General features: G+C 46.6%; 2 protein-coding genes across 3 annotated transcripts; both read right to left on the bottom strand.

The window, feature by feature from the left end:
• Positions 1 to 3,212: 3,212 nt before the first annotated feature.
• Positions 3,213 to 12,549, bottom strand: cdx1b (caudal type homeobox 1 b). The gene is made up of 3 exons (XM_032575705.1): positions 11,956 to 12,549; positions 5,367 to 5,515; positions 3,213 to 5,154 (listed from the first exon to the last, which is right to left on the bottom strand). The coding sequence occupies exons 1-3, from the start codon at positions 12,404 to 12,406 to the stop codon at positions 4,936 to 4,938; spliced, it is 819 nt and encodes a 272-aa protein (XP_032431596.1). The 5' UTR covers positions 12,407 to 12,549; the 3' UTR covers positions 3,213 to 4,935.
• Positions 12,550 to 16,981: 4,432 nt separating this feature from the next.
• LOC116727938 (arrestin red cell) lies at positions 16,982 to 26,877 on the bottom strand. Of its 2 annotated transcripts, none has more exons than XM_032575626.1 (16): positions 26,481 to 26,877; positions 23,919 to 23,949; positions 23,395 to 23,455; positions 23,269 to 23,313; positions 22,944 to 23,041; positions 21,624 to 21,722; positions 20,839 to 20,898; positions 20,463 to 20,530; positions 20,214 to 20,349; positions 20,049 to 20,133; positions 19,881 to 19,953; positions 19,394 to 19,531; positions 19,082 to 19,165; positions 18,727 to 18,803; positions 18,598 to 18,652; positions 16,982 to 18,519 (listed from the first exon to the last, which is right to left on the bottom strand). In XM_032575626.1, the coding sequence occupies exons 1-16, from the start codon at positions 26,501 to 26,503 to the stop codon at positions 18,432 to 18,434; spliced, it is 1,221 nt and encodes a 406-aa protein (XP_032431517.1). In that variant the 5' UTR covers positions 26,504 to 26,877; the 3' UTR covers positions 16,982 to 18,431. The 2 variants fall into 2 exon arrangements, with proteins under 2 accessions (XP_032431517.1, XP_032431515.1); XM_032575624.1 differs by having other exon boundaries at positions 16,982 to 18,522; positions 26,481 to 26,875.
• Between the last annotated feature and the right edge of the window lie 132 nt (positions 26,878 to 27,009).

The following is a 27,009-nucleotide window of genomic DNA, read 5'->3' as shown; positions in this document are numbered from 1 at the left end:
CGTTCATTGATTGGCCAATGATTTACGTCAACCAATCCGTGATGAGACTGTAGCAGTTAGCTAGTTAGCTGTTAGCTAGCAGTAAATCGATGATTCTGTAGTCTAACCTTCAGGTCCAAACTGTTTTACCAGCCAGATGGAGCGACCATCAGTGAGCTGACACACCCAGAGATTACAGAGTGATGGCCGCCAGTAGTAGATGCGCTGAATGACATCATCAGAGTGTGGCCACCTCTCCTGTGAACGTGGCTCCTCCCATTTCCTGCCCAGAGAGGAACACTCTGCCAGTGGAGACACACTAACCTGGCCTGAACCAGATGCTACCCAGTTAGAGGCAGACGGGACTGGTTTTACTGGTTCCGTGGTTCTCCATCCAGCCATGTTTGATCTAATCCAACATGGCTACTGGCAGCAAGGGAAGCCCGCAGCATGATGCCACCTCCACCATGTGGACCTCTGTCTTCTCTGTCCTCCCTGGAGGATCCAGTCTCTTATGGTCCAATAGGGAATAGAACCTGGTTGGACCTGATCATCTGTCCAACAGTCTATCGGCATGGAAACGGGGTGAAGTGGGCGGGGCATCAAGTAGGTTAAAGGTTCTGACCAATCCGAGAAAACCTGCAGATCCTCTGAGCTTCTATAGCAATCGGATGTTTAAGACAACGTCTCCATCACATCCAGACATTTTAATGTCTCTGACTCAAATTAAGGAAAATTAATATTAGAAAATGTGAAAAATATTAAAATCAGAAGAAGAATCAGCTTCCAGATCGTTTCAGGAACAACGTAATATTCTGTTTGGGACGTTTCCCCCTCGGAGATCTGCAGCTCCTCCCTCCTCCAACATTTCTGTGTCTCTAAGGAGACGCCATCTTTACTGCGTCCATCCCATAATAAACTTTATGGCTTCGCTCTCATTATGTCTGTTTGCCCAAAAATGAGGCGAGGAGCAGCAGCTGCTGCAGAGGATCCACCCAGATACTCTGGATTCCTCTGAATGGGAAGACTGGATCTGATCAGGTTAAAGGATCCAGATCTGATCCAGATCAGATCCTCTGTTTCTATCGGTACATATAAATGGACCTCTAACAGGTTTAAACCAGTTAGATGTTCAACCTGCAGCTCGGTTTCTTTCATCAAAGAATTTAATTCTTTGATGTTTTCCAGAATAACTCCAGAATTTCTCCATTACATGTTAAATTTATTGTTTTAATATCTGGATCATGTTTTTCTCTTCCTGATCCTCCTGCAGCTCAACTGAACCTTCTGTCATGATTTTGATCATTTTACTAAAACATCATTAGCTCCTTATTTAGTCTCTGATTGGCTGCTGCTGATGCAGCTCTGCGTGTGATTGGCCGATCAGGCCCTCCTGGCAGCTCCGCCCCTAGAAAGCAGAGTGGAGCTCAGAGAACCAACAGAACTGGGCTTTTTCTGAACCAACCCGATAAAGGAGACAAGGTATGGGTTAGGGTTAACCCCCCAACCCTGACCCGGCCTTCCATCACATCCAGAATGGACCAGAACCAGATCCAAAATGGACCAGAACCAGACCCAGAATGGACCAGAACCACATCCCAAATGGTTCAGAACCAGAGCAGTTTGCTGTGTCAAAACCACAGACGGATCAGAACTGCTGACGGAACTAAAACGTTCTAGTTCCAGTAAAAACTAGCAGCCGGTCCGAGAACCACTAGTCCTTCCGGTACCACTGGGCCGGTACTACTGGATCCTTTGGTTGGACTAAAATGTGATAAAACTGAGACGGAAGCGCTGAGAAGAACTTCCTCTGGACCTGTCGGTTCATATTGACCTTGTGGTGACCTTCAGGAACCTTCTGATCCAACTTGTTCTGACTCGTTTGGACCCGGATATTCTAACAGAACCTGACGCTTTGACTTTCCATCACTGATTTCCTGTCAATATCAGAAAATTACCTGATTTACGTTTGTTAAATTTTCACCTTTAATCCTGGAAAAAATATTTGTAAACATTTTTTAAATAAAAATATGACCCTAATCTCAGGTTTCCAACATTTCTTCAGAGTATTTCTGTTTCTGCTCTCGGTGACTCGGCACATTTTCACACTCAGGTCACATTAACGAGGGGGCGTGGCCTAAACCATCTACGTGACGACATCCTTATGTCAGATGCAGGTGTCACAGATGTTAATGAATTATATAAACGATAAGGGTTCAGGTTAAGGTGTTTATGACTATAAATAGGAACTACTGATTCTATCGGGTCACAAAAATAAAAATATTTCACTTGAGTTCATAAAGTTAAAAATCAACCGATTGGATTGAATAATCTAGCGTATGAACGAATGTTTCTGATTAAAAATATTAAAATAAAATATTTACTTTTCTCTCAGCTGTTCTGAATATGGCTCAGAACCGTAACGAGGTTCTGATTCATCCTGAGCTGCTGGAGCGTCTGCAGGGTTGAAACCACTAACCTGAAGGCAGCCCCGTTGCCACGGCAACGGAGAGTCAAGGCCAGGAAATACCTGGTCATAATCAGCTTCACTTCATGGCCAGGTGATTTATGATTTAAGCTGTAAAGATGTTTGATTCAGAAACAGAAACGGATCAGTTCAGGAGTTCCTCAGGGCTGACGGCTCGAGTCTCTTTTTAAATTTAAAACATTTTTAAAACTTTTGATTTCTAGGAGTTTCAAGACAAATGATTCCTGGAGATCTGTTTCATTTGGTCACAGAACGAAGGTCTCAAGTTCAAGACGCCGGACTCCATGGTTAGCTGCCACACACACACACACACACACACACACGCGCCCGCTGCAGATAGTGTGTATCAGCGTCAGATAGGGCTGTTGTTGGAGGACAAAGGTCTCAGTGTGGACAGATAGCAGATCCTGTGTTTGCCCTTTGGACGCCACACCTCAACCGATGCGCCGCTCAGCAAACATGGTTCTGTTTGAGCAGAACTCCAGAACAGCTTATTAAAATCAGACAATCGATGCTCCAGGTCCGATCAGGCCCGGTTCAGTGGTTCCACCAACATGTCTGCTGGTTCTGTCTGGTTTAAATTCTGATTCCTGAAACATTTGGTCTCTGAACGTCGAGGTGAGCCGATCAGCAGGAACAGGACATTTACCCTACCAGAACATCCTGACTGGGTCTGGGTTCTGGGTTCTGGACTCCAGGAGTCCAGGACAGCAGGGCAAGAACACCAACACAAACTTTCACAATAAAACTTTTAGTTTTTAATAAAAACGACATTTGAAATGTACAAATGATGAATTCTAAAATCACCAACATTTACAGGAAATCAGAGCAAAAACAAACATCAGCAGAGAACTTCTGGAGAACCCGGTTCCTACAGAACTGGACCAGAACCTGAACCTGATCAGAACCACCAGGCGGGTCAGGATCTGCTGGAGTTCTGGTTCCAAACATTTCAGCTTCTGAATGTTGAAACGTTGAGTTGGAAACGTTTTTCCCTCCCGGTTTTACTGGATCGATGGAACCGGACCAATTAACGTTCTGGTCCAGATTCTCCCTCCAGAACTTCTCTCAAGACCCTGCTACCATGGAAACTACGGGAGGAGAGGCTTTGATTGGTCCACCAGAAATAGGAAGTTTAATTATTAATGATTAATGTTTTCATAGACTGGACCGGACCACCGGTTACCAGTTACTGATTCCCTGACTCTTTATTTTGTAATCATGTTTTAATATCTAAACTGTTTGTGTGTGTTTTTTTTTTTTAAAAAAAGCTGTGGATTATTTTACTTTATCTTTTTTTTAACAGCTCATTAATTGTTTTCAGGACGTCTGATGTCATAATATTTATGCGGATTGCATCAACGTTCCTTCAGACGTTTCATGAAGGATTAAATAAACATTCAAGTTATTGTTATGTTTTCATTCTTTTCTAATTAAACATAAAAACCTGTTTCAGTTCTTTCTTTGTGTTTTAGTCTCTAAATTCCCAAAATAAAATCACTGAAGAAGAAAATACATAAATAAACATTTGACTTTAACCTGGATGTGTTTAATAAAAGTTTAGACCTTTTATGACGTTTTTCAGACAAAATGGCAATTATTTTGATCATATTGATCATATTAATCTGGACAGGAAATTATCCTCAGGATTAAAACTTTAAAATAAAAATATTTTCCTCAATTGATTGAGTTATTATTGATATTATTATTATTGATATTTAGTATTTCTGGGACGACTGACTGGTAAACATGCTGATAAATAAATCTGATAAATTCTTTATACAAATGTATAAAATTCAAAATGTATGGTTCTGATGATCACGAGTCCAAATGATTAACTGTTATAATAACATTAGAAAATAAAACAACCTATAAAAGCAATTAGTTCAGTTTTAGTAAAAGTTGCGTTTTTCATTTTAATACAGTTTTAAATTATTTCTTGTTGAATGGAGGAAAAAAAACTTCAGAGTTTTAAATCCAGAAGAAATGGAAAATGGTTCTGATTGAAGTTTCCAAAATCACCAGAACCAACCAGAACCAACCAGAGCCATCAGAACCGTCTGGTTCTGACCATTAGTTTTACCATCAGCTGTTGAACTGTCTGAAGGTAAAAAAAAAAAAAAAACGTAACGATGAGTCAGGAGGTCCAGATCCAGGTCAGAGGTCAGAGGTGACAGCAGTCTCTGCTGTTGGTTGAAGGTCTCAGGTTCTGTTAAGAGCGGGTCGGGTCCAGCAGCTCTACCAGAACCTAGGAGGAGCACAGGGTTCACCTGACCTCCTGTCAGCCAATCAGAAACCAGAGCAGTTCTTCCTGAAGCTCCGCGACCTTTGTACCCCGAGTCTGGAGCTGATTGGTCCAACCACCAGAGGAGCCGAGTTCTGGACCAATCAGAGTTATTTCAGCCATTCCGGATCAAACAGCCAGAGAAAGTTTGGTGGAAGGACGACTCATTCTGCGGTTATACCCCTCAGTACTCCTCCTTGATGTTCAGAGTCAGAGAAGATGGAGACACCAGCCCGTTGCTGCCGCTGCTGCTGGTAACCATGGTGACGCTGCTGCTGCTGAGCGCGCCCCCTCCGGTGCTGCAGGTGGGGGGGGTGGGCGTGGTGGAGGAGGCCGGCTGTTGCAGCTTCTTCTTGTTGATCTTCCTCTCCTTCGCTCGGCGGTTCTGGAACCAGATCTTCACCTGGAAACGGATCAGAACGTTGGTATTGCAGAAAGCGGCTGGTCGGTTTGAGTTTCCAGATGATTTACTCAAAGATGGACGACAAAAGTTTACATGACATCATATCGGTTAAAAACAGAGAGATCTACCACAGAGCCTCAAACAGGAAGCCAGGGACGTACTTCCTGTTGATCGGATCGGTTCGGAGCAGAGTGGACCCGATCGGAGCGTACCTGTCTCTCTGATAGGCTGAGCGCCGTGGCCAGCTCCGCCTTTCTCCGGATGGTGATGTACTTGCTGTAGTGGAACTCCTTCTCCAGCTCCAGCCGCTGGTGGTCGGTGTACACCACCCGATATTTATCCTTGGTCCGAGTTTTACCATCTGGAACACAAAGAGGAGAGGAGAGGCTGAGAGAGGAGAACCTGACAGGTCACATGACCCATCCATCCATCCATCCATCATCCATCCATCCATCCATCCATCCATCCATCCATCATCCATCCATCCATCCATCCATCCATCCATCATCCATCCATCCATCATCCATCCATCCATCCATCCATCCATCCATCCATCCATCATTCACCCATCCATCCATCCATCCATCCATCCATCCATCCATCCATCAACCATCCATCCATCCATCCATCCATCCATCCACCATCCATCATCCATCATTCACCCATCCATCCATCCATCCATCCATCCATCCATCCATCCATCCATCCATCCATCCATACATCATCCATCCATCCATCCATCCATCCATCATCTACCATCCATCCATCCATCCATCCATCCATCCATCCATCCATCCACCATCCATCATCCATCATCCATCCATCCATCCATCATAAATCATCCATCCATCATCCATACATCCATCATCCATCAATTCATCCATCCATCATCCATCCATCCATCCATCCATCCATCCATCCATCCATCCATCCATCATCCATCCATCCATCATAAATCATCCATACATCATCCATCCATACATCCATCATCCATCATAAATCATCCATCCATCCATTATGCATCCATCATCCATCATACATCCATCATCCATCATCCATCATAAATCATCCATCCATCCATCCATCCATCAATCCATCCATCATCCATCCATCATCATCCATCCATCATCCATCCATCATCCATCCATCCATCCATACATCCATCATACATCCATCATCCATCATAAATCATCCATCCACCATCCATCCATCATCCATCCATCCATTATGCATCCATCATCCATCATACATCCATCATCCATCATCCATCATAAATCATCCATCCATCCATCCATCCATCCATCCATCAATCCATCCATCCATCATCCATCCATCATCATCCATCCATCCATCATCCATCCAGCATCCATCCATCCATCCATCCATACATCCATCATACATCCATCATCCATCATAAATCATCCATCCATCCAATATCCATCCATCCATCATCGATCCATCATCCATCCATCATCCATCCACCATCCATCCACCATCCATCCATCATCCATCCGTCATCCATCCATCCATCCATACATACATACATCCATCCATACATCCATCATCCATCCATCCATCCATCCATCCATACATCAATCATACATCCATCATCCATCATAAATCCATCCATCATCAATCCACCATCCATCCATCATCCATCCGTCATCCATCCATCCACCCATCCATCCATACATACATACATACATCCATCCATACATCCATCATCCATCCATCCATCCATCCATCCATCCATCCATCCATACATCAATCATACATCCATCATCCATCATAAATCATCCATCCATCATCCATACATCCACTATCCATCAATTCATCCATCCATCATCCATCCATCCATCCATCATCCATCCATCCATCATCAATCATCCATCATCCATGCATCATCCATCCATCCATCATCCATCCATCCATCATCCATCCATCATCCATCCATCATCTATCCATCCATCCATCCATCATCCATCCATCCATCCATCATCAATCATCCATCATCCATGCATCATCCATCCATCCATCATCCATCCATCAATCATCCATCATCCATCCATCATCCATCCATCATCTATCCATCCATCCATCCATCATCCATCAATCCATCATTAATCCATCCATCCATCCATCATCCATTAATCATAAATCCATCCATCCTCAATCATCCAACCATCCTTCATCCATCCATCCAACATCCATCCATCATCCATTTATCCATCCATCCATCATCCATCCATCCACCCATCATAAATCCATCCATCATCAATCATCCAACCATCCATCATCCATCCATCCAACATCCATCCATCAATGCATCATCCATCTGTCATCCATACATCCATCCAAAATAAATCCATCCATCCATCCATCCATCCATCCATCATCCATCATCCATCCATCATCCATTATTCAACATCCATCATCCATCCATCAATCATCCATTCATCACCCATCCACCATCCATCCATCCATCATCCATCATCCATCCATCATCCATTATTCAACATCCATCATCCATCATCAATCATCCATCCATACATCGTCCATCATCCATCCATCATCCATCCATCCATCATCAATCATCCATCCAACATCCAACCATCCATCCATCCATCCATCCATCCATCATCAATCATGAATCCAACATCCATCCATCCATCCGTCATCCATACATCCATCCATCCATAATGCATCCATCATGCATCCATCATCCATCATCCATCCATTATGCATCCATCATGCATCCATCCATCATGCATCCATCCATCCATCCATCCTTCCATCATCCATCCATTATCCATCCAACCATCCATCATCCATCATCAATCATCCATCCAACATCCATCCATCCATCATCAATCATCCATCCATCCATCCATCATCCATCCATCCATCATCAATCATCCATCCAACATCCAACCATCCATCCATCCATCATCAATCATCCATCCAACATCCATCCATTATCCATCCATCATCCATCCAACCATCTGTCATCCAATATCCATCCATCCATCATCCATCCATCCATCCATCCATCCATCCATTATCCATCCATCATCTATACATCCATCATCCATACATCCATCCATCATTCATACATCCATCCAACATCCATCCATCCATCCATCCATCATCCATCATCCATTTATCATGGATGAATGGATGATGGATGAAGGATGGATGATCCTTCATCCATCATGGATGAAGGATGGATGAAGGATGGATGATCCATCCATCATCCATCCTTCCATTATCCATCCATCCATCCATCCATCCATCCATCCATCCATCATCCATCCATCCATCATAAATCATCCATACATCATCCATCCATCCAACATCCATCCATCCATCCATCATCCATCCATCATAAATCCATCCATCATCAATCATCCAACCATCCATCATCCATCCATCCAACATCCATCCATCCATCCATCCATCCATCATCCATCCATCCATCATCAATCATCCAACCATCCATCATCCATCCATCCAACATCCATCCATCCATCATGCATCCATCATGCATTCATCCATCCATCCATTATCCATCCATCCAACCATCCATCATCCATCCATTATCCAACCATCCATACATCCATCATGCATCCATTCATCATCCATCCATCCATCATCAATCATCCAACATCCATCCATCCACCCATCATCCATCCATCCATCATCAATCATCCAACCATCCATCATCCATCCATCCAACATCCATCCATCCATCATGCATCCATCATGCATTCATCCATCCATCCATTATCCAACCATCCATACATCCATCATCCATCCATCCATCATCCATCCATTATCCATCCATCCATCCATCATCCCTCCATCCATCCTGCAACCATCCATCCAACCATCCATTATCCAACCATCCATCCATCCATCCATCATGCATCCATCATGCATTCATCCATCCATCCATCCATCCATCCATCCATCCATCCATCCATCCATCCATCCATCCATCCATCATCCATTCCTTGTGAACATCAGATGCTTCACTGTGTTTATAATCATAACAGTTTTTTATGACATCACTTCCTGTTGGATCCATATGTAAATAATCAGAGGGTCGTACAGCGATCATTTTGACAAGCAGTGACCCGGTTCTGACCAGCAGTGACCCAGTTCTGCAGCAGGATTTCTTCCTCTCAGCTGCAACCTTTAATCACATCGGCTGTCAGTATATAAAGATGTGAGTTTTTGCAGGATGCCAGAGGCAGAGCGGTTCTCACTGCTGCAGTCAGACGCCTGCATCCAGTTTTCAGTTTATCAGTTTTCATTTGTTTATGGCCTCAGAGTTCACATGACTGCTGAAACCGACTGATCCCTTCCAGAGCCGGAACCTACATCACCCACAATGCACCTGGAGCCGCAACTCGAGATCAGAGTTACTGTCAGAAAGTTGACTACCAGCTGCACCACTGTAGATACCCCAGATGTGGCCATTTTAGATTATTAGTGAACGATTAATCAATCACTAAATTAGTTGGTGATCATTTCAATAATCAATTAATTCAATTAATCGTTTCTGTTTGGACCAAAGAAAAGAAGCAGACCGGGTCGGACTGCCAGACCGGACCAAACCGGTCTTGTGTACAGCTGGTGTTCTGTAGATGATCCTGTTCCAGTTGGTTCTGTTCACAGATCTTCTGGTCCGGCGTCCATGAGGACAGGTTCTAACCTGATGAACCTGGAACAAGAAGTCCTTCTGACCATACAGAGAGTCCAATCAGAACCAGAGAGTTTGCAGTAAGTCAGAGGTGACTCGGCAGGGTTAAATGTCAGAAACGGTGTTGCTGGTCACCAGACCCGAGTGGATCACACTCAGGTCGGGATGGACGGTTTTGAAGAGTAGAGTCAGACTCTTCAAAACCTGAAGGGTCCATCCTTCAGGCTCTGCTCCTGACCAGTCGGACCCGGTTTGGATCCAGGAGACGGAACCAGACTGAGGAAACAGGAGGCAGCAGCAGGCAGCACCGACCCGACCCGGTCCAGTTCTGTCTGTCAGAGCCTGATAACCGGATCTGTCATCAACAAAATCAACCAGAACCCACAGTGGTCCGGTCCGGTTTGTTAGTGGTCCAGCATTTGAGAACCAAAGGAACATCTGTCAGAACCAACACCAGCCCGATCCAATCAGAACCGAATCGATCATTTCGATTCAATGTTCTTGAGATGTTCTTCAGACCCGTTTGAAGGTCCAATACAGATTCTGACAGTTCTGGTGGTTTGACCTTTGACCTCTCAGGTCACCGTCTCTCCTGACCGACGGCCCACAGCACCACACTGCCTCCACCATACTGGAACTGACTCAGTACAGGTCCAGAACCACGGGCTGGTTCTGTTCATCTCAGTCAATCAGAACAAAGCAAAGAAACATGAAAAAGAAAAAAGAAAATGGAAAAATTTAAATGAATAAATAAAACGATTTTATTTTATTTATTTAAATAATTTCTAACAGAAAAAAGAGTTTGAAGTTAAAAGGTTCTGGATTGTTCTGGAAGGTCCAGACGTTCTGGTTCTACTGGGTTCTACTGGCAGGAAGGGTTCGGGTTTTAATGGTCCAGTAGAGAGAAGGGGCTTCCGGGTTCTGGCTGCTGTAACCATGGCAACAGCCCAGTTCCTCAGTATTATTCTGTCGATCAAAGTTTTTATGAGTTTTGAGCCAAATTTCCGGAATATTCAATATTTCTGATGGAGAATCGATATTTCCGTCAACCCGACGGAACCCCGGACTGATCCGGATCAGTACCGGCTAAAGGTTTTCCGTCCAAACTCAGAACCAGATTTGGGTTTCTATCATTTGGGTCAGAATAGGAGCAGTAACTTCTGTTCGGTTCGGTTCCGAGTACAGAACCGCAGGTCGTGGTATTAAACAGGACGGTGAGTCGGTTCTGATGGTCCGGTTTTCAAGCGCCTAACTCCAGGTTCTGGTTCTGGTCCACTCTCAGTGGAGTGCCGCCTTTATCATCTCCTCATCAACAGTGTCCAGGTGTGTCGGCCCGAACCGGAACATTTCCATCATGAAGCCTCATGGCAGCTCCGAACCGAACGGACGAACCCGCGGCTCCACCTCCTGCCGCCGAACTCACACCGATAGTTAGGATTTATTTTAGATTAATCGGAGTGAAATGTTTCGGTTCCGTTAGAGAAAGGCCTTTTATTATTATTATTATTATTATTATTATTATTATTATTATTATTATTATTAATGAAATAATTAGGGATCAAAGGAAACGAACTGAAAATTAAGCTGAAACATCCAGATAAAATCTGATGTAAAAAATTATTTTTTTTTAAACCCGAACATATAAACAATATAAATGTAATATTTAATGGCAGTGTAGTGATAAGGCCGCGGTATAATGATAATAATAATAATAATAATAATAATAATAATAATAATAATAATAATAATAATAATAATAATAATAAATATCATTATTAATATTGTCAATATCAATAATTAATCATGATTAGTTATTGTTAGTTATTGTATTTCCTGCCAGAGTTTTGCAGCTGCTGAAGCTGACTCGTATCGTCTCTGTTTTCATATCAGCCTCATATTAAAATGTCCAACAGTTCTCTGCTGGGAGCGGCGGGACTCCCGGTCCCAAACTGCTCCGAACCGAGTCACCAGGAACGGAACATTTTCCATGTTTAACTAAGAAATAACCGATTGATTTAAAGTTTTATAATGTTTAATATTCTGCAGCATCGGTACCGTCTGCCGGCCCAGTTGCTGATTTTGGTTCCGGTTCTTACTTGGGTTGCTGGGCGGCGCGGAGGTTCGGATCCAGTCGTACGGGTTCCTCCTCCTGGGGGAACCGGGGGACAGCTGCCCCGCGGACGGGTTAAGGGCGGCGGGCAGCAGCGCGGACGGCTGACCGGGGAACTCCTGGAAGCTCAGCGCAGGCCCGGCGCCCGCGGTCGGAGCGCCCACGGCAGCGGCGTACTGGTGCGCGGTCCAGTCCTCTCGGGCCGGCGGCGGCGGATAAGCCGGGCTCCATCCGCCGGCACCCGGGCCGGCCTGCTGCGGCTCAGCGCTCAGGCCGTGGTGGTGGTGGTGGTGGTACCCGGGGAAGTCCGGGTACTGCGGCGGGCCTGGTACCGGGAAGTTCTGCGGGCTGAGGCTGAGCCCCGGGTGGCGGCTCACCGGGTTCTGGTGCGGGTACATGGTGGGCTCCTTGTCCAGCTGCAGGTAACTGACGTACATCTTCCCAGGTGAGGGCTCTCCCTCAGCATACTGCGGCTCCAGCCTGCCTGCTGCCGCTCACCTGTCTGCAGGTGAGCTCTGTGTCCGCGTGTCCGTGGCCTGCGCGCGCCTCCACCTGCTGCCTGCCGGCCGCCCTGCGAGTCTGCGCGCGCTGCGGCTGCGCCAGGTATAAACGGCCGAGGTCACATGGTTCGTTTATGGCCTGATATCCTCCTCTTCCTCCCCCTCATCATCATCATCATCATCATCGTCAACATCATCATCATCATCATCATCCCCAAGGGGGGGCTTTTACATTTCAAAGGGCCGCGCTCCATTTCTCTATAAAGAACCAAAAATAAACTGAAATTAAATTATCTGATCATTAATGACAGTTTAGTTAAATTAATTTTCACTTCAGCTAAGCTAAAATTGAAAACATAAGAAAATGACATTATCTACTTTTATTTAAGTTCAGCTTGCTCTAAGAACGTGCTTGAACTTCATATTACAGAAATGTTTTAATTTCTATTAATTATTGGCGTTTATTTAAAATCATTTTACATGAGTTTCGCCTTCAATTGATTATTACGAATTACGCATTAATTACAAAATGCGCCTTGAGCATAATAATAATAATAATAATAATAATAATAATAATAATAATAATAATAATAATAATAATACTTTTTATCGATAGAAGCTGTTTTTATTGATTAATTTTATTTTAAATTAAGCATTTTTACATTATTTAATCAGATTTAAAATAATCTCTGAGTTGCTTTGAATTCATCAGGATTATTAAGATCATATTTAATAAATTGAAACATTAATTTATGTGTTTGGGGGGGTTTTCTGTGGTTCTGATGAAACCGACAGCGGTTCGATTCGCGGATCCAAATGTTCCGCAGGTTTATTTTTCATATGAATAAATAACCTAAAGATGTTCAAAGAGTAAAACAGACTTTTATCTCATTTTAATATAAATAAATATGAACATATTTCACAGGTTGAGGAGGCAGAGAAAATAAAAGCGTTTCATAATTATAGTAGAAACATAAAGATTTGCTGACGTCACCTCCCTCCGTTTCTGTTACTAAATATTCTGACCCGGTTCGGTTTTATTCCCTATAAACATCAATGTTGGGCCGGCGCAGTGAGAGCCACGCACACCTGCTAACCTAGACACGCAGGAATGTTCACAGGTGTGTGTGTGTGTGTGTGTGTGTGTGTGTGTGTGTGTGTGTGTGGGTGTGTGTGTGTGTGTGTGTGTGTGTGTGTGTGTGTGTCTAGTTCATTATAGTATATCTAAATATAAAAAAGACCTTTAAGCAGATATTAATCCTAACTGATTATTTCCGTGTTTCTACATTTATATGTTTTTATTGTTCTGATTTAATATGACAATTCTATTTTTTTAAAAAAAATCATAATTAACATTAATAAAGAGTTAAAAACTCGAATCTGTTTTTCTGCAGTGAACAGATTGTTCCATTATTCCCATGTTTCCTGGCTCTAACTCTTCCAGTTTGTCGGGAATATTTCTCAGATTTTCTCTCATAAATCGGGTTTTCATTTGTTTCTCTCCGAGGGACTCGAACCGACAACCCTGAAGATGCCTCCGCGGCCTCCTGTGGAGGAATTATCTGCGTCTTTATGGATTTATGGGAGATTTATTGTTTTACGCTGATGAGTATTTAGTTTAGTGTGGCGCCGTAAAGCCGCGTAAAGCTTCACTTTTCATCTTTTCAAGTGTTTGATTGGAGCTTTAATGATGTTTAAACTTCTGCCTCAGATCATCGCTGCGCCTCCGCGGTCCTTTATTGTTTACAAACATTTACTCTTTGTTTATAAACAAAAATTGATTTCAGAAATATTCTAGTTTTTATTGGTTTCATTTTAAAGGTCCAAATAATCGATTATTTTTGGTGGGTTGTTTTTTTTCTTCCATTCATTTTATTTATGTAGGCAATTAATGATGACTTAGACATTATTATTATTATTATTATTATTATTATTAATAATAATTATTAATTATTATTATTATTATTATTACTACTACTAATAATAATAATAAACAAGTCAGTTCAGCTGGAATATTAATGGGTGTGATATTATTGAAGTTAACAAAATTATTTCCTTTTATTAATAAATAAATAAATAAATAAATGTATATAGTTGTCAACATGAGCCAGAAGAGGAATCAGTGATCCTCTGTGATGTGATCGTTAGATCAAGGCAGATCGATGCTTCTTCTGTTTTCAGAAAAAAAAACTCAGAATTTAAAGGAAAAGATCCGGATCTTCAGAATCAGAATCGGGACAATGGACCTATTCACTCTTTCTGTCTGAACTGTTGAACAGAAATCAGATTTATGTTTCATTTTTGCTTCATATGAACTTTGATAGTTTTCTGGAATCCAACAGAGAAACCAGAGAAGTTCTGGCGCGTTCCTGAAGCTCCGGTTCCGGTTCTGATTCTGTTGGCTGAGCAGTGGACCGGTACCAATTCATCCAGCCTTCAGTTAAACGGCGAAGAGCTCAAAGTTCTGGAGAAGAAGCAAGAAAGTAGCTCCAGATCTAACCGGGAGAAGGTTCTGACTGAACCGAGCAGAACCAGGACCGGAACCAGAACCGGGAGCCGGCGGTGACCTGAGAGAGGTTCTGTTTTCTGTCACCTGTCTGCAGGTGAATCATTAAACCCCGAGGCTCATAAAACTTCACTTTATGGAGAATGATGATGATGGTGGTGGGCCATAAATGATGAAGAATGGGGTCAGAGCCGACACGAGACCTTCAAAATAAAAGCCTGGTTCTGAAAATAAAATCAGAAACAACTACAATAATAATAATAATAATAATAATAATAATAATAATAATAATAATATACTGACATATTTGTCGTTTTCACTTTTACTTTGAATATAAAGATTTTTTGGCTTCCGGCTGGTTTCTGTTGTAGCCGTGATAGAAACATATTTCATTATAATAATTAAGAATAATATTTTCTGATGAGGGGATGAAGTGTCTTTCAGTGTCCGGTTTATCCGCTGTTCTCTGCTGCCCCCTGCTGGTACCGTCACCCTCTGCACCATTTAAACGAAGCGGACTGGTTCCCAGTTTCTGACTGGTTTCTGTCTGCTATGATGACCCATCAGGACCAGTGGTCTCAAACAGCTTTCCTCGAGGGCCAGAGGCCTGTAGATGTGTCTAAAACTTTATGAAAATATAATTTAGACTTTATTGTCCGGCACATTAAAGAAAATAATTACATTTTTATCTTAAATAACTGAACAACAAGAAGTGATGATTTTCTGTCTAATGTTCCTCACATGACTTGGATAGAACAGAACCAGAACCACTGGCTGCTTAGAACCACTTTAGACCCGGTTGGGTCTAGCTCAGGGTTTTACAATGACACTAGCTTCCTGAACAGCAGGGGGCAGCAGAGAGAGGATAGCTCTAATCAAAACCTGACTTTATTTCTGATTTATTTACTTATTTTTATTTTCTGCATTTTATTCCAGTTTTAAACATTTTAAATTTAAGCAGAGTTCAAAGGGCTGGACGTTCGCCCAACCGCTCTACATGTCTTCCCCATGTCCCTTGGGGAGCCCTCCCGGAGAACCAGGGTACCCGGGCCTTTGATACGGGCTGCCGGCAGTAAGTCGAGCTCGTTTCCAGTGAGAGTTGGACTCCGCCAGGGCTGCCCTTTGTCACCGATTCTCTTCATTACTTTCATGGACAGAATTTCCAGACCAGCCAAGGTGTTGAGGAGATCCGCTTTGGTGGCCTTAGGATCCCGGGTCTGGTTTTTGCGGATGATGTGGTCCTGTTGGCTTTATCAGGTCATGAACTACAGCTTTCATTGGAGCGGTTCGCAGCCCAGTGTGAGGCGGTCGGGATGAGGATCAGTGTCTCCAGAACCGAGGGTCTTTAGCCGGAAAAGGGTAGAGTGCCTTCTCCTGGTTGGGGGGGGGAGGAAGGGTCCTGCCCCAAGTGGAGGGGTTTAAGTATCTCTGGGTTCATGAATGAGAGAAAAATAGTGCAGGAGATCGACAGACGGATTGACGCGGCGTCTGCAGTGAAGCGGGCGCTGTCCTGAAAGAGCTGAGCCAAAAAGCTAAGCCCTCAATTTAACGGTCGATCTACATTCCTACCCTCATCTATGGTCATGAGCTTTGGGTCATAAACGAAAGGACAAGGTCACGAATACAAGCAGCTGAAATTAGTTTTCTCTGCAGGGTGTCTGGGCTCTCCCTTAGAGAGAGAAGCTCAGTGATCCAGGAGGGGCTCAGAGTAGAGCCTCTGCTCCTTCACATTGAGAGGAACCAGTTGAGGTGGATCAGCATCTGGTGAGGATGGAGACTTCCTGGTGAGGAGTTCAGGTCCTACCAGGATGAGACTCAGAGGAAGACCAGGACACACTGAAGGGACAATGTTACTCTGCTGGGGAGAGGGAAGTCTGGGCCTCCTTACTGAGGCTGCCGACTCTGGATAAGCAGAAGATGGATGGTTCAGATATTAAGTAGAACGTCAATTTTTTTTGTTTATTACTTGGTTATTATTTCTATATAATCAATAATAACAGGCAGACTGTTAGTTCATTTCACTTTAATAATAAAAAGAAAACTAAATAAAAATCTGAAAATAAAAAATACATGGCAAACAGACTCTGAACTGATTATGAGGATAATCATGGTTGCTGATGATACAGTAGCAGTAATAAGTCACCATAATAATAATAATCAGAAGCAGAATAATAATAATAATAATATAATAATAATAATAGAAGAAGAACTCTATGTTTCCAGATCACTTCTCTGTTGTATAGACATAAGCATGGCGGCGGCCCAAAGGGCAGCGTCGGCCCAGAGGGCGGCGTTGGCGGTCCAGGGCGTGGCGGTAGCCCAGGGCGTGGCGGCGGCCAGGGGGTGGCACTGTTTACACGTAGAGCGAAGGAACCCCACAGAGCACGACGAAACCAGGACAGAATCACAGCTCCAACGATTCACAGCACGGCGTGGGAACAAAAAAACCTTCTTCTTCTTCTTGGTGAGCGAGGCCGGACGGGAGGGTCGGAGGACCGGCTGAGAGGGGCTCGGTTCTGAACGGGTCGGTGTGGCGGGGCGACAGGAGAACTGACTGATGGAGGCTCAGGTCTAGCTGGAGGAACCCAATCGGATCAGAACCCGTTCTGTCTAGAAACAACTCAACTACCCTGATTCAGCTCCAGAACAAACATCTAGATTCTGACAGAACCTCATCTCCAACCCGAAAACCCAAAACATTTGGTGCTGAAAAGGGGACAATATTCTAAGGGACCAGAACCGACCAGAACTCTTCATGTTGCAAACCCGTTTACGTTGAACATCAGAACTTTTTAGATTCTCCTCTAAAAACAGGAACAAGTCAGATTTGTTCTGGTTCTGATCGGCACCATCAGGAAGAACCTCCACTTCCTTCACCAAGCCACCAACAGGAGCTGTACCAGACCAGACCGGACCGGTTCAGCTGGTCCACGTGGAGTGGAACAGGACTGGGAATAGGACTGGGAACGCTGGTGTTGATCATAGGATTGGGAGGAACCGGATTCTGACTCCTGAACTTGAGACATCAACAGAACAACATCAGTGACTTGGATTGGCCACCAGGTGGCAGCAGATCTCTGCTCAGCTACAGGCTGACCATTGGCTCCGGCTGCCCGACTGACTGGTTCTACTGGTTCCCAGTCTGAAGCTGAATTGGAGCAGAACAGAGGACAGGGGAACGCTGGTTTGAGACAAAACCAATCCACATTCAGAAACACCTAACAGGAAGTGGCCAGCTCTAAGTCCCGCCCACTGAAGAAAAGGAGGAGGAATTATGGGGGGATAAGGAGTTGAAACAAGAGAAGAAGAAGAACCAAGAGCCTCAATGCAGTCCAGCTCTCACCCGCCCCCTGCTGGGGAATGTAAGGTGATGAAGCGTGTCGGTGTGTATCAGTGTGTGTGTGTATCAGTGTGTATGTATCAGTGTGTGTGTTGAAGCGAGCGTGAGGCGTCCTCCTAGCAGTCCTCGTCCTTGTCGTCCACGACGCCTTTGAGGCGCAGGCGGGCGAAGTCCTCGAAGACGAAGTCGTCGTCCTGGGAGACGCTGCTGAGAGGATGAGACGGACAGACGGTCAGAATCGGAACCAGAACCAGCAATTGGTCGGACCCGTCAGTGACTCACTTGGTGTCGAACTCGATGAGGTTGGTGTCGATGGGTGGGTCCGAGTCCGGCACGGCTGCAACCAGAGACAGGGTGAGCGGTGGGGTTTGCCATGGAAATGGGTTGAGGGCGAGTGCGGGCGTGTCTCACCTGACTGTGGGCGGGACGCGGGCGGCTCCACGGGTTTGGGATGCATCAGGATGAAGGGCAGCTCAACCGACACGTCCCTGCAGGACAGACAGGAAGCTGCTGGAACCGGGTGGAACCAGAACAGTAGCCACTAACTGGGATCACTGCTCAGTCAATTGGCTGCAGGCTTTTATTGTGAAGGGTCCAGTCTGTTACTGAGGCTAATTAATTGAATAGTGCATCCAATAGCAGCCCTGAAGATGACCTGCAGAGCTCTAATTGGCCATAAGGGGCTTGTTGTCATGGAAACTGACTGTGGTTTTTCTTCCCAATGTGAACAATAAGAAAACAGGAAGTGGAGCAGGAAGTGTCTTACCCTCCACGTGACACCACCAGCTTGACCTTGACCCTGTAGGACACCAGGATACCCAGAACCTCCTTGTTGGTCACGTCCTTCACTCTGAGGAAGAGGAGAAAGAGGAGTTCATGCGACCATAGCAAAGAGAATGTATGTGTGTGTGTGAACCAGGTTTTTGTATCGCTGTGGGGACCTCTGCTCCTGGTCCCCATTAGGGGAAACACTGTTTTAGGGTCAGAGGTTAGGTTTAGGGCTAAATGACTTTTGCTTAGGGTCAGGCTGTAGAAATGGATGGAAGTCAATGATAGCGTGTGTGTGTGTGTGTATTACATGGTGGAGGAGGCCAGGTTGGTGTCTTCGTGCTTCAGCTTCCCGTCCAGAGCCAGGCCTCTCTTCTCCCGGTTCTTATCCAGCGTCGGAGTCAGAGTGTACACCTTACAGAAGGTGGAGCTGGACGACACCTGGTCACTATGGAAACCACAGGCTGACGTTAGTCTCAGAGTTCCTGTTCAAACCAGTTTCTATCTGGTGTAAAGTTAAAACACCATGTGAACAGATGTGAACCGGTTTAAGTGATTCAACTACCTTAAACCAGTTCAAAACAATTGTAACAGTTTCACCCAGCTTACACCAGTTCAGACTGGTTTACACCAACTAAACTGGTCCAAACTAGCTTAACCAATCTCAAACTAGTTTAAACCAGTTTCTAGCTGGTATGTGAACCAGTTGATCTGCAAACAGGTTTCTGACAGAAAGCCTGAAGTCGTCATACTCATCATCATCATCAAGTGTTGGCTGTGGTTGAACTGGGACTCACTCTGCCTCCAGCTGGGCCACTGGGCATTTATACTGGGCGGTGCTGAACAGGCAGATGTCGGCGTATTGGCGCACTGCGGAGAGAGAATGAGAGCGACACCAATGGGTTCTTCAGAACTTTCTGGGCCCAATGAGCACACATGAGGAAGAGGAGGAGGAGGAGGAAGACCTGAGATCTTGACTCTCTTCACTGTCTTGGTGGAGTTGTTGGTGACGTGAACATTCACGCTGATGGGCTCGCCGTGGTAGTACAGCTGCATGATGGGAAACAGAGAGCTGAGTGAGGACAGCGGTGAGGTGAGCGATGAAGAGGAGGATGAGGAAGCAGCAGTACCTCCTTATCCAGCGACGCCTCCAGGTGCAGGGAGCGGTCTGACATCAGGAAGCTCCGGGTCGTCTCCACCATGGGCTGAGGGCCCGGCTTCTCTGGGGCATACTGGACCTTCCTGATCACCAGGCGCACCGAGTTCCTGAGACACACAGCACAATGGGAGCACTGGGCACACTGGGAGCACCTGAACCCTGGTGGGATGGAAGGGCACCACCTGGTGGTGTCAGGGTGGAACTGCTGCTCTGAACTCACCTCTTGTGGATCTTCTCCTCTATGGACTTGGCACAGAAAGCTCTGATCTCAAAGTCCACACCGCAAGCCTACAAGGAGAACAGACCGGGTTCACTTCAGAACCAAAACCAACAGAACCAGGCTGGACTAATGCTGACTGACTGGTTTTACTGGCCAGACCAGTCCAGTGGAACCGGTCCAGCTGAGTTTTCTGAAGATCTGCTTCCTCTACTACAGCTAAGCTCAGAATTATTCATACCCCTGCAGTAGTCTTATAACCTGATCAACATTAAGGTTCTGGAGCGGTCCAGTTAGAGTCCAGGTGCTGGTTCCCTCAGATATGAGCCAGACACTCGGCTCTACTGTTAATCAATGATGAATAATGGTGAGCTGTTACCTTCCCAGTGTCCTCTGGTCCGGGTTGCAGGGTGACCGAACACGGCAGGTTCTGAGGGATCTGGAACACAGTCAGCATCATAGTTTAAACCATCATCATCATCACCAATGCTAAGAGCTACATAGACTACTGGTTATTATGGGATGCATTCACTCATCTCTCATTTAAACCCGGGGTCAGAGGTCATGGCTCACTGTCTGCAGTGCGATTAACACTTTAATCTCTATAAATTAGAAACTAGAGACCCAGATCTGATGAATATCAGTGCAGCTTTGCAGACCGGAGCTCTGGAGACTCTTCTGGTCTGGCCCCTGGGGCCTCTGGGGCCCCGGGTGTCCCTTCTAGACCTGATCTGGGAGCAGCAGAATCAGAAAGCAGTTTTCACTGTTCCCTAAAGGGACAAAAGTCATTTCTAGAAGTTTTCCACAGCTGTAGGTCTCAGTGTGACTGGAGGGTCATCTGCAGGAGAACAACCCAGAGCTGCAGAGGAACTGGTTGCCGCGCCACAAAGCAGGAAATGAGTGAATCACTGAGTCACTTCCTGTGATAAGAGCCTGTAGCTGGTTCTGTTGAGGCTACAGAACAGAACAGAGCCTTGATTCTGAGCAGAACCAAGGCTCTGCTATCATCTGGTTCAGCAGATAAACAGACATGACTGGATGGAGGAAGCACAGCAGGGAACGGACCAGAACCAGAACCTGAGCTCCACTGAAACCCATCAGCTTCAGCAGATTCTAACAGCCATTCTAGAGGTAGGTAGAGCTGTAGCGGTAGAAACGACTCACTGTGAAGTAGAAAGGATGGGCGTGCTGGCCCAGCTTCTTCAGTAGACGCTCCTGAAGCCGGCTGTTGGCTTTCTTCTCTTCAGGAACTGGAGGGAATGCCTGGAGAACATGACATGATACAGCTCGTCATTGATCAGCATTTAGCTGCAGGTGGATGGTTCTACAGGGCTCTACTGGGCTGTACTGGTCTACAGGGGTCTCAACGGGACTCTACAGAGACTCTATGGGTCTCTACCAGGATCTAAGGGGTCTAATTGGGGCTTTACAGTTATAGTTGCACTTTTGAAAGTATGTGTTGTGCATGTACGGGCCAAGCAAGAATTATGCCGTTTATAGCTGACAGAGGCGTATTCTCCTGAAATGGTTCCGCATAGAGCAACTATATAAATGTCAGCCCAGGGGGAACTGCTCTGACCTGAACAGTGCCACATGCAATCCGCGCTAGGTTACAAAAACTCAGAGGTGGACAACCACATTCCCCTCGCACCAGGTTCAATGCGTCCCTACTAGACTCTAAGGGGTCAACCTACCTTAGGTTGACCCCTTAGAGTCAACCTGCCTTAGGACTGGTTGACTCCAGGCCTGGAGGGCCCTTGTCCTGCAGCTCTTAGACATGTCTCTACTTCAACACACCCGAGTCACATAAAGAGGTCACTAGGACTCTGGAGAACCTGACTGCACTGAGGAGGTGATTCAGCTGTTGGATTGAAGTGTGTTGGACAGGAGAGACGTCTAGGAGTTGCAGGACACCGGAGGCCTGCGGTTGTCCTCCCCTGCTCTACGGGGTCTTTCTAATCTCAGGTTTCTTCAGAAGACTAAGGGGTCTCCACCCCGATGGTCCACAACAGAACTCTAAAAGCTTAGTTATAGTCACACCGTTGGAAGTTCTTGAGTGCTGGGGAATCACGCGTTGAGGCATTTCAGGGTTTCCCTCAACTTATTATAAGCCTGGCAGGCCACCAGGCTTTCTTTATGCCCCCACCAGGACAGGCATAGCTTGTTTATTTATTTCAGGGGTTTCTTTTAATGTCTCGCTTTATTAAGACTTTATAGTTGGTGTTTAGGTATTATTAATGTTTTCCAATAACACATAATCACCTTGTGACATTTTAAAATTTTCTGTCAACTTCAAAAGTTTTTCAACTCAAAAACAGCAGGCCGCTGGATGACTGAACTAGCGCCCTCCCACCGGGCTCAGCAGGGTGTCTGGGCGAACCCGGCGTTTATAGTTGATGGATTCGTGGGGTCTGTATCCTCCTAAACGAGCCGTGGTTCTGGTGTCAGTCTGAGCCGGCGGTTCCTCGTGGTGGAGCGTCTCACCTGGAAGGTGGAGATGTACAGGTCCTTCCTGAAGGACAGGCCCAGGACGTCCAGGTCCTCCCGGCCGTACCGGAAGGCGCAGGTCAGCGTGACGAAGACTGCAGGAGGAAGAGGAGGAGTACAGGTCAGCGGGACCCACCATATCCGGGTTCCGGAGTCAGGGTTCAGACCCAGAGCTTCTGACTGGACCTTCATTCTGGGTTCTGCTGGGTCTGACCCGCTCTGTAGAACCGACCCGTCTGGCTGAAGGACAAAATCCCTCCAGCTTCCGACAGAATTCCAGGATTCCGACAGAACCCGATGACGGTTCTGAGGTCCGGCTCACCTTTCCTGTCCTTCAGGTACTCCGGGTCCACCAGGATCACTCCATCTGGAAGGAAAACACCCTTCAGTCGGTGTCCAGAACCCGGTTCTGGTCAAACATCTGAGGGTTCTGGAGGTCGGGACTCACCCACTGGGTCCACATGGTCCAGGTGGTCCACAAAGTCCCGCTTCCCCAAGTAGACTGTGAGCTGCGGGTCAGAACAAGGAGGTCCAGTTAGAAGCAGAACCAGAAACTGGACCAGGTTCTGATTGGTTCTGTCTGTGACACTGAGATCAGCTCTCTAACTTGTTCATTTGGATCTGGAGGTTCTGTTGTGTGTGCATTCAGAACCTGGGTTCCTTTAGGAACAGAACCTCCTCCTACAGCTTGACCCGGTTCAATCCTGATTCAGTCTGAACCGGACCTGGCTTTAGTGTCTGACTGGGTTATTGTTCTGTACTGACCCATGAAGGTTCTGATGGACCCGTCTCCATCAGAACCTGTAAGGTCCATGTTAACCACATGGAGGCGCTGTTCCCCCTCTGTCAGGCTTAACAGCTCACTTCCTGTTTCTGATCCAGTTTTAGTTCATCAGCATCCCTGAGTATGATACTGAACCACTGAACAGAACCCGAGTCTGGCCACCAGAGACCGAACTCAGCAGAACTCACCTTGCAGTTCGGACTGGACTTCTTGAAGACTCTGAGGAGGAAGAGGAAAAGAAGAAGAAAGTTAGTCTGGGTCCGAGACAAGCTGCTGGTTCTGAAAGGTGTTTGAAAGGGAAACTGGTTCTGCACGGGCCACTGGTCCAGAATGGGGCCCCCAGTTCTAAGTGGTTCTGACAGGTTGCAGGTGAGGTGCAACAGCAGCCACAGGAAGTGTGTGTGTATGTGTGAACTTCCTGTTGGTGTGCAGTCAGCAGGAAGTGGTTGATGACGCAGCAGTTTCTCTAAACAACTGGTTGTTGAAAAGTCAGAGGCCTAGTCAAAGTCCAGAGCCTAATGCTGTGCTGGGACCCTCTGGACGTCCGGGTCTAGGCCTGTCACAACTTCAGGAAGTCATCATTTGTACTCTTATCGGGTCCAATGCTCACTTCCTGCCACCATCAGAACCACAACCACCAAACAGGAAGTAGCAGGTCACTCTACCTCTGACACAATAACGAGCTGCTGGACCTCCAGCACAATCAGAACCAGTGACGTGTTTGGAGCTCCACAGAGCTGTGATATCAGTTTATGATTCTAGGAGAATTCCGGTCCGGTCCAATGGTTCAGCCGACCCACCATCTCCAGTTCTGGTAATCTGGTTGACCTTTGACCTTTATCTCCCATTTATTATTCAGTATTAATGAGTCAGACACAGACTGGAGCAAGTTCTGGTTCTGGCCCAGCTGCTGATGTCGCTGTGTTTACAGACTGAAGCTCCTCCTGGGAATCACCTCCACCTGCTGCAGCATGGCCTGCTGGGAAAACGCCAGACGGCAGGAGGAAGACGAGGAGGAGGAGCTGGTTCTATCTGAAGGAACCTGAAGATTGGCTCCTGGTTCAGAAGGGTCAGCTTGGGGTCAAAGGACAGAACAGGAAGCTCAGAGAAACGAGCTCCATGTCAGCCTCTACAGGTAGAAGGACAAAGGTCAGAGGTCACAATCCTGAAAGCCTCTTCTCTCTAGAAATTAGATGAACAGACGGGGGCTGCTGTGGGCTGCTTCTGATGATCTGACCCAGAAGCAGCGGGGTTCTACAGAATCAGGGGCTCCTCTGGCCTAGTATGCACCTCTACCTTTGGTCCAAACTGGGTTCTGTCTGATCACCAGAACCAGAAAAACACAGACCCACCACCCAGCCTGTGGCTTCAGCACTCTGAATGTAACCCTGACTCCGGTCTCAGTGTTCTGAATGTTCCAGGTTTCTCTGTGTGAACTGAAACCAGTGGGACTGAAGCAGGAAACACTGAACCAGAACCAGCCTGTTCCCCCTGGTGTGTTCTTGTGGACTCGGGTGCAGCAGAACCAGAACTCTCCTCCTGCAGCTGGCCACCATGTTGGCTCCTTACTTCCTGCCCTGCCAGCCGCTTCCTGAAAGGAAGCGGCTGAGCAGCGGTTCAGGAAGTTGGAACATTTCCAAAATGGAAAACTGAAGATTTCCTAAACAAACGATCCAGGCCGAGCTGCTGCCCGACTCAGATTGGTTTTGGAACTAGCAGAACACGACTGCTGTCATGGAAACCAGAGTGAACGGTTTCCATGACAGGTTCCTGACCGGTTCTGATGGGATCAACTGGATCATAATGGGACCTGTTCTGGTTCTGCTCACTTTGAGTTCACCTGGTCGCTAAGCAAAAACTTCCCAACCAAATGTCATCCTGGACAGATTACTGAGGAGAATCAGCTGTTAGCGTGTTAGCACGAGGCAACCGTCTGCAGTCAGATGCCTCAAAGAGTCACTGAAACACTGACTGCTACTGGGGCTCCATCTACTCCACACCAACACATGAACTGATTCCTGGGTTTCCATGGAAGGTGACCCGGAAACTCCTAAAACCAGGATGTGAAACTGGGACTCAGAGTTCTCGGTTCGACTGGATCCACATGCAGCAGGTTCTGCAGCAGGTTGGTGGGCTCCACCGGCCTGATTCTGGTTCTGGTGAAAACACACAACAAAATACAGTCTTTCATGTGTCTGAAGGAACCAGAAGGCCATCAGGCTGGCTTCCTGTTTACTGGCTTCAAACCAGTGACTGAACCCGGGCCGACCCGCTCCTCCAGCTGGGTCGGAACCAGCAGGTGTACCCAGAACCAGGCTGATATTTAACCGGAGCAGCTCGGTGTGTTCCCGGGCGGAAATAACGGACATCTCCGTGAAACTCCAGGATTTCCAGGGTCCGTTCCGCCCACCTGTCTTCATGCTGGAGTCGTGTTTTCCACCCACGACCCGAACCTGTTCCAGTCCCACAGCACTGGCTCTAGTCAGACCGGTTCTGGAGCCTGGGCTGCCCCGCTAACCCCACCCTGCTGCGGGGCTAACTTCGCCCGCAGCCTTGGCGTCCTCAGGGGGAACAGACCCGAACCGAGCCCCAAGGGTTCTGTTCGCCCTGGTTCGGGTAACCCCGTCTAATAAAGCAGTTAAACCCGCCGGTACCGCCTGGCCCAACTCCCCCGTCCAGAACCAGCAGAGCGGCTGCTAACGCTAGCTCAGCCCGTCAGAACCGCAGCTAACAGCGGCTAACACCCCTACCTGGTGCCCGCCTTGTCCCCCATCTCCTCGGCAGGCGGACGGCAGCAGAATCCCAACAAAATTAGGCCTGAGCCGGCGGAGTGTTGTTGGTTGTCAGACGGTGTCGGTTCGGTCCGGGAGGTTCAGTTCAGCCGTCCATCCACCCAGAACTGGTTAGTATGCTAATAGGTTTTAGCGCCGCCTCGGCTGCTCCGAGCTTCCGCAACGGCTGCGTGTGTGAGAGCGGGCTTGCTGTGTCTGTGAGGACCGAGCGCGCCGCTAACCCGGAGCAGCGCACGTTCACCGCAGCTGCGAAGGTTACAACTTGGATTTAAGGTTCGTGAAGGACTCCGTCCAGATGAGGAGGAGGAGGAGGAGAAGGACGGGGGGGGGGGATGCGGGAACACAAACCTGCGTCTGCGTGCGTGTGTGTGCGCGCGCAGACTGCAGATTGCGCAACGCGGAGTCCTCCAACATGTCAACACGATGCGTGAAACGTTCAACAGATCAGGATTCATCCGAGAGGAACCAGAAGCGGTTCAGAGCCGAG

Source organism: Xiphophorus hellerii, chromosome 11 (genome assembly GCF_003331165.1).
Source record: "Xiphophorus hellerii strain 12219 chromosome 11, Xiphophorus_hellerii-4.1, whole genome shotgun sequence".
In the NCBI taxonomy this organism is placed as follows: domain Eukaryota; kingdom Metazoa; phylum Chordata; class Actinopteri; order Cyprinodontiformes; family Poeciliidae; genus Xiphophorus; species Xiphophorus hellerii.
This window is presented reverse-complemented; position numbering and strand designations above follow the sequence as displayed.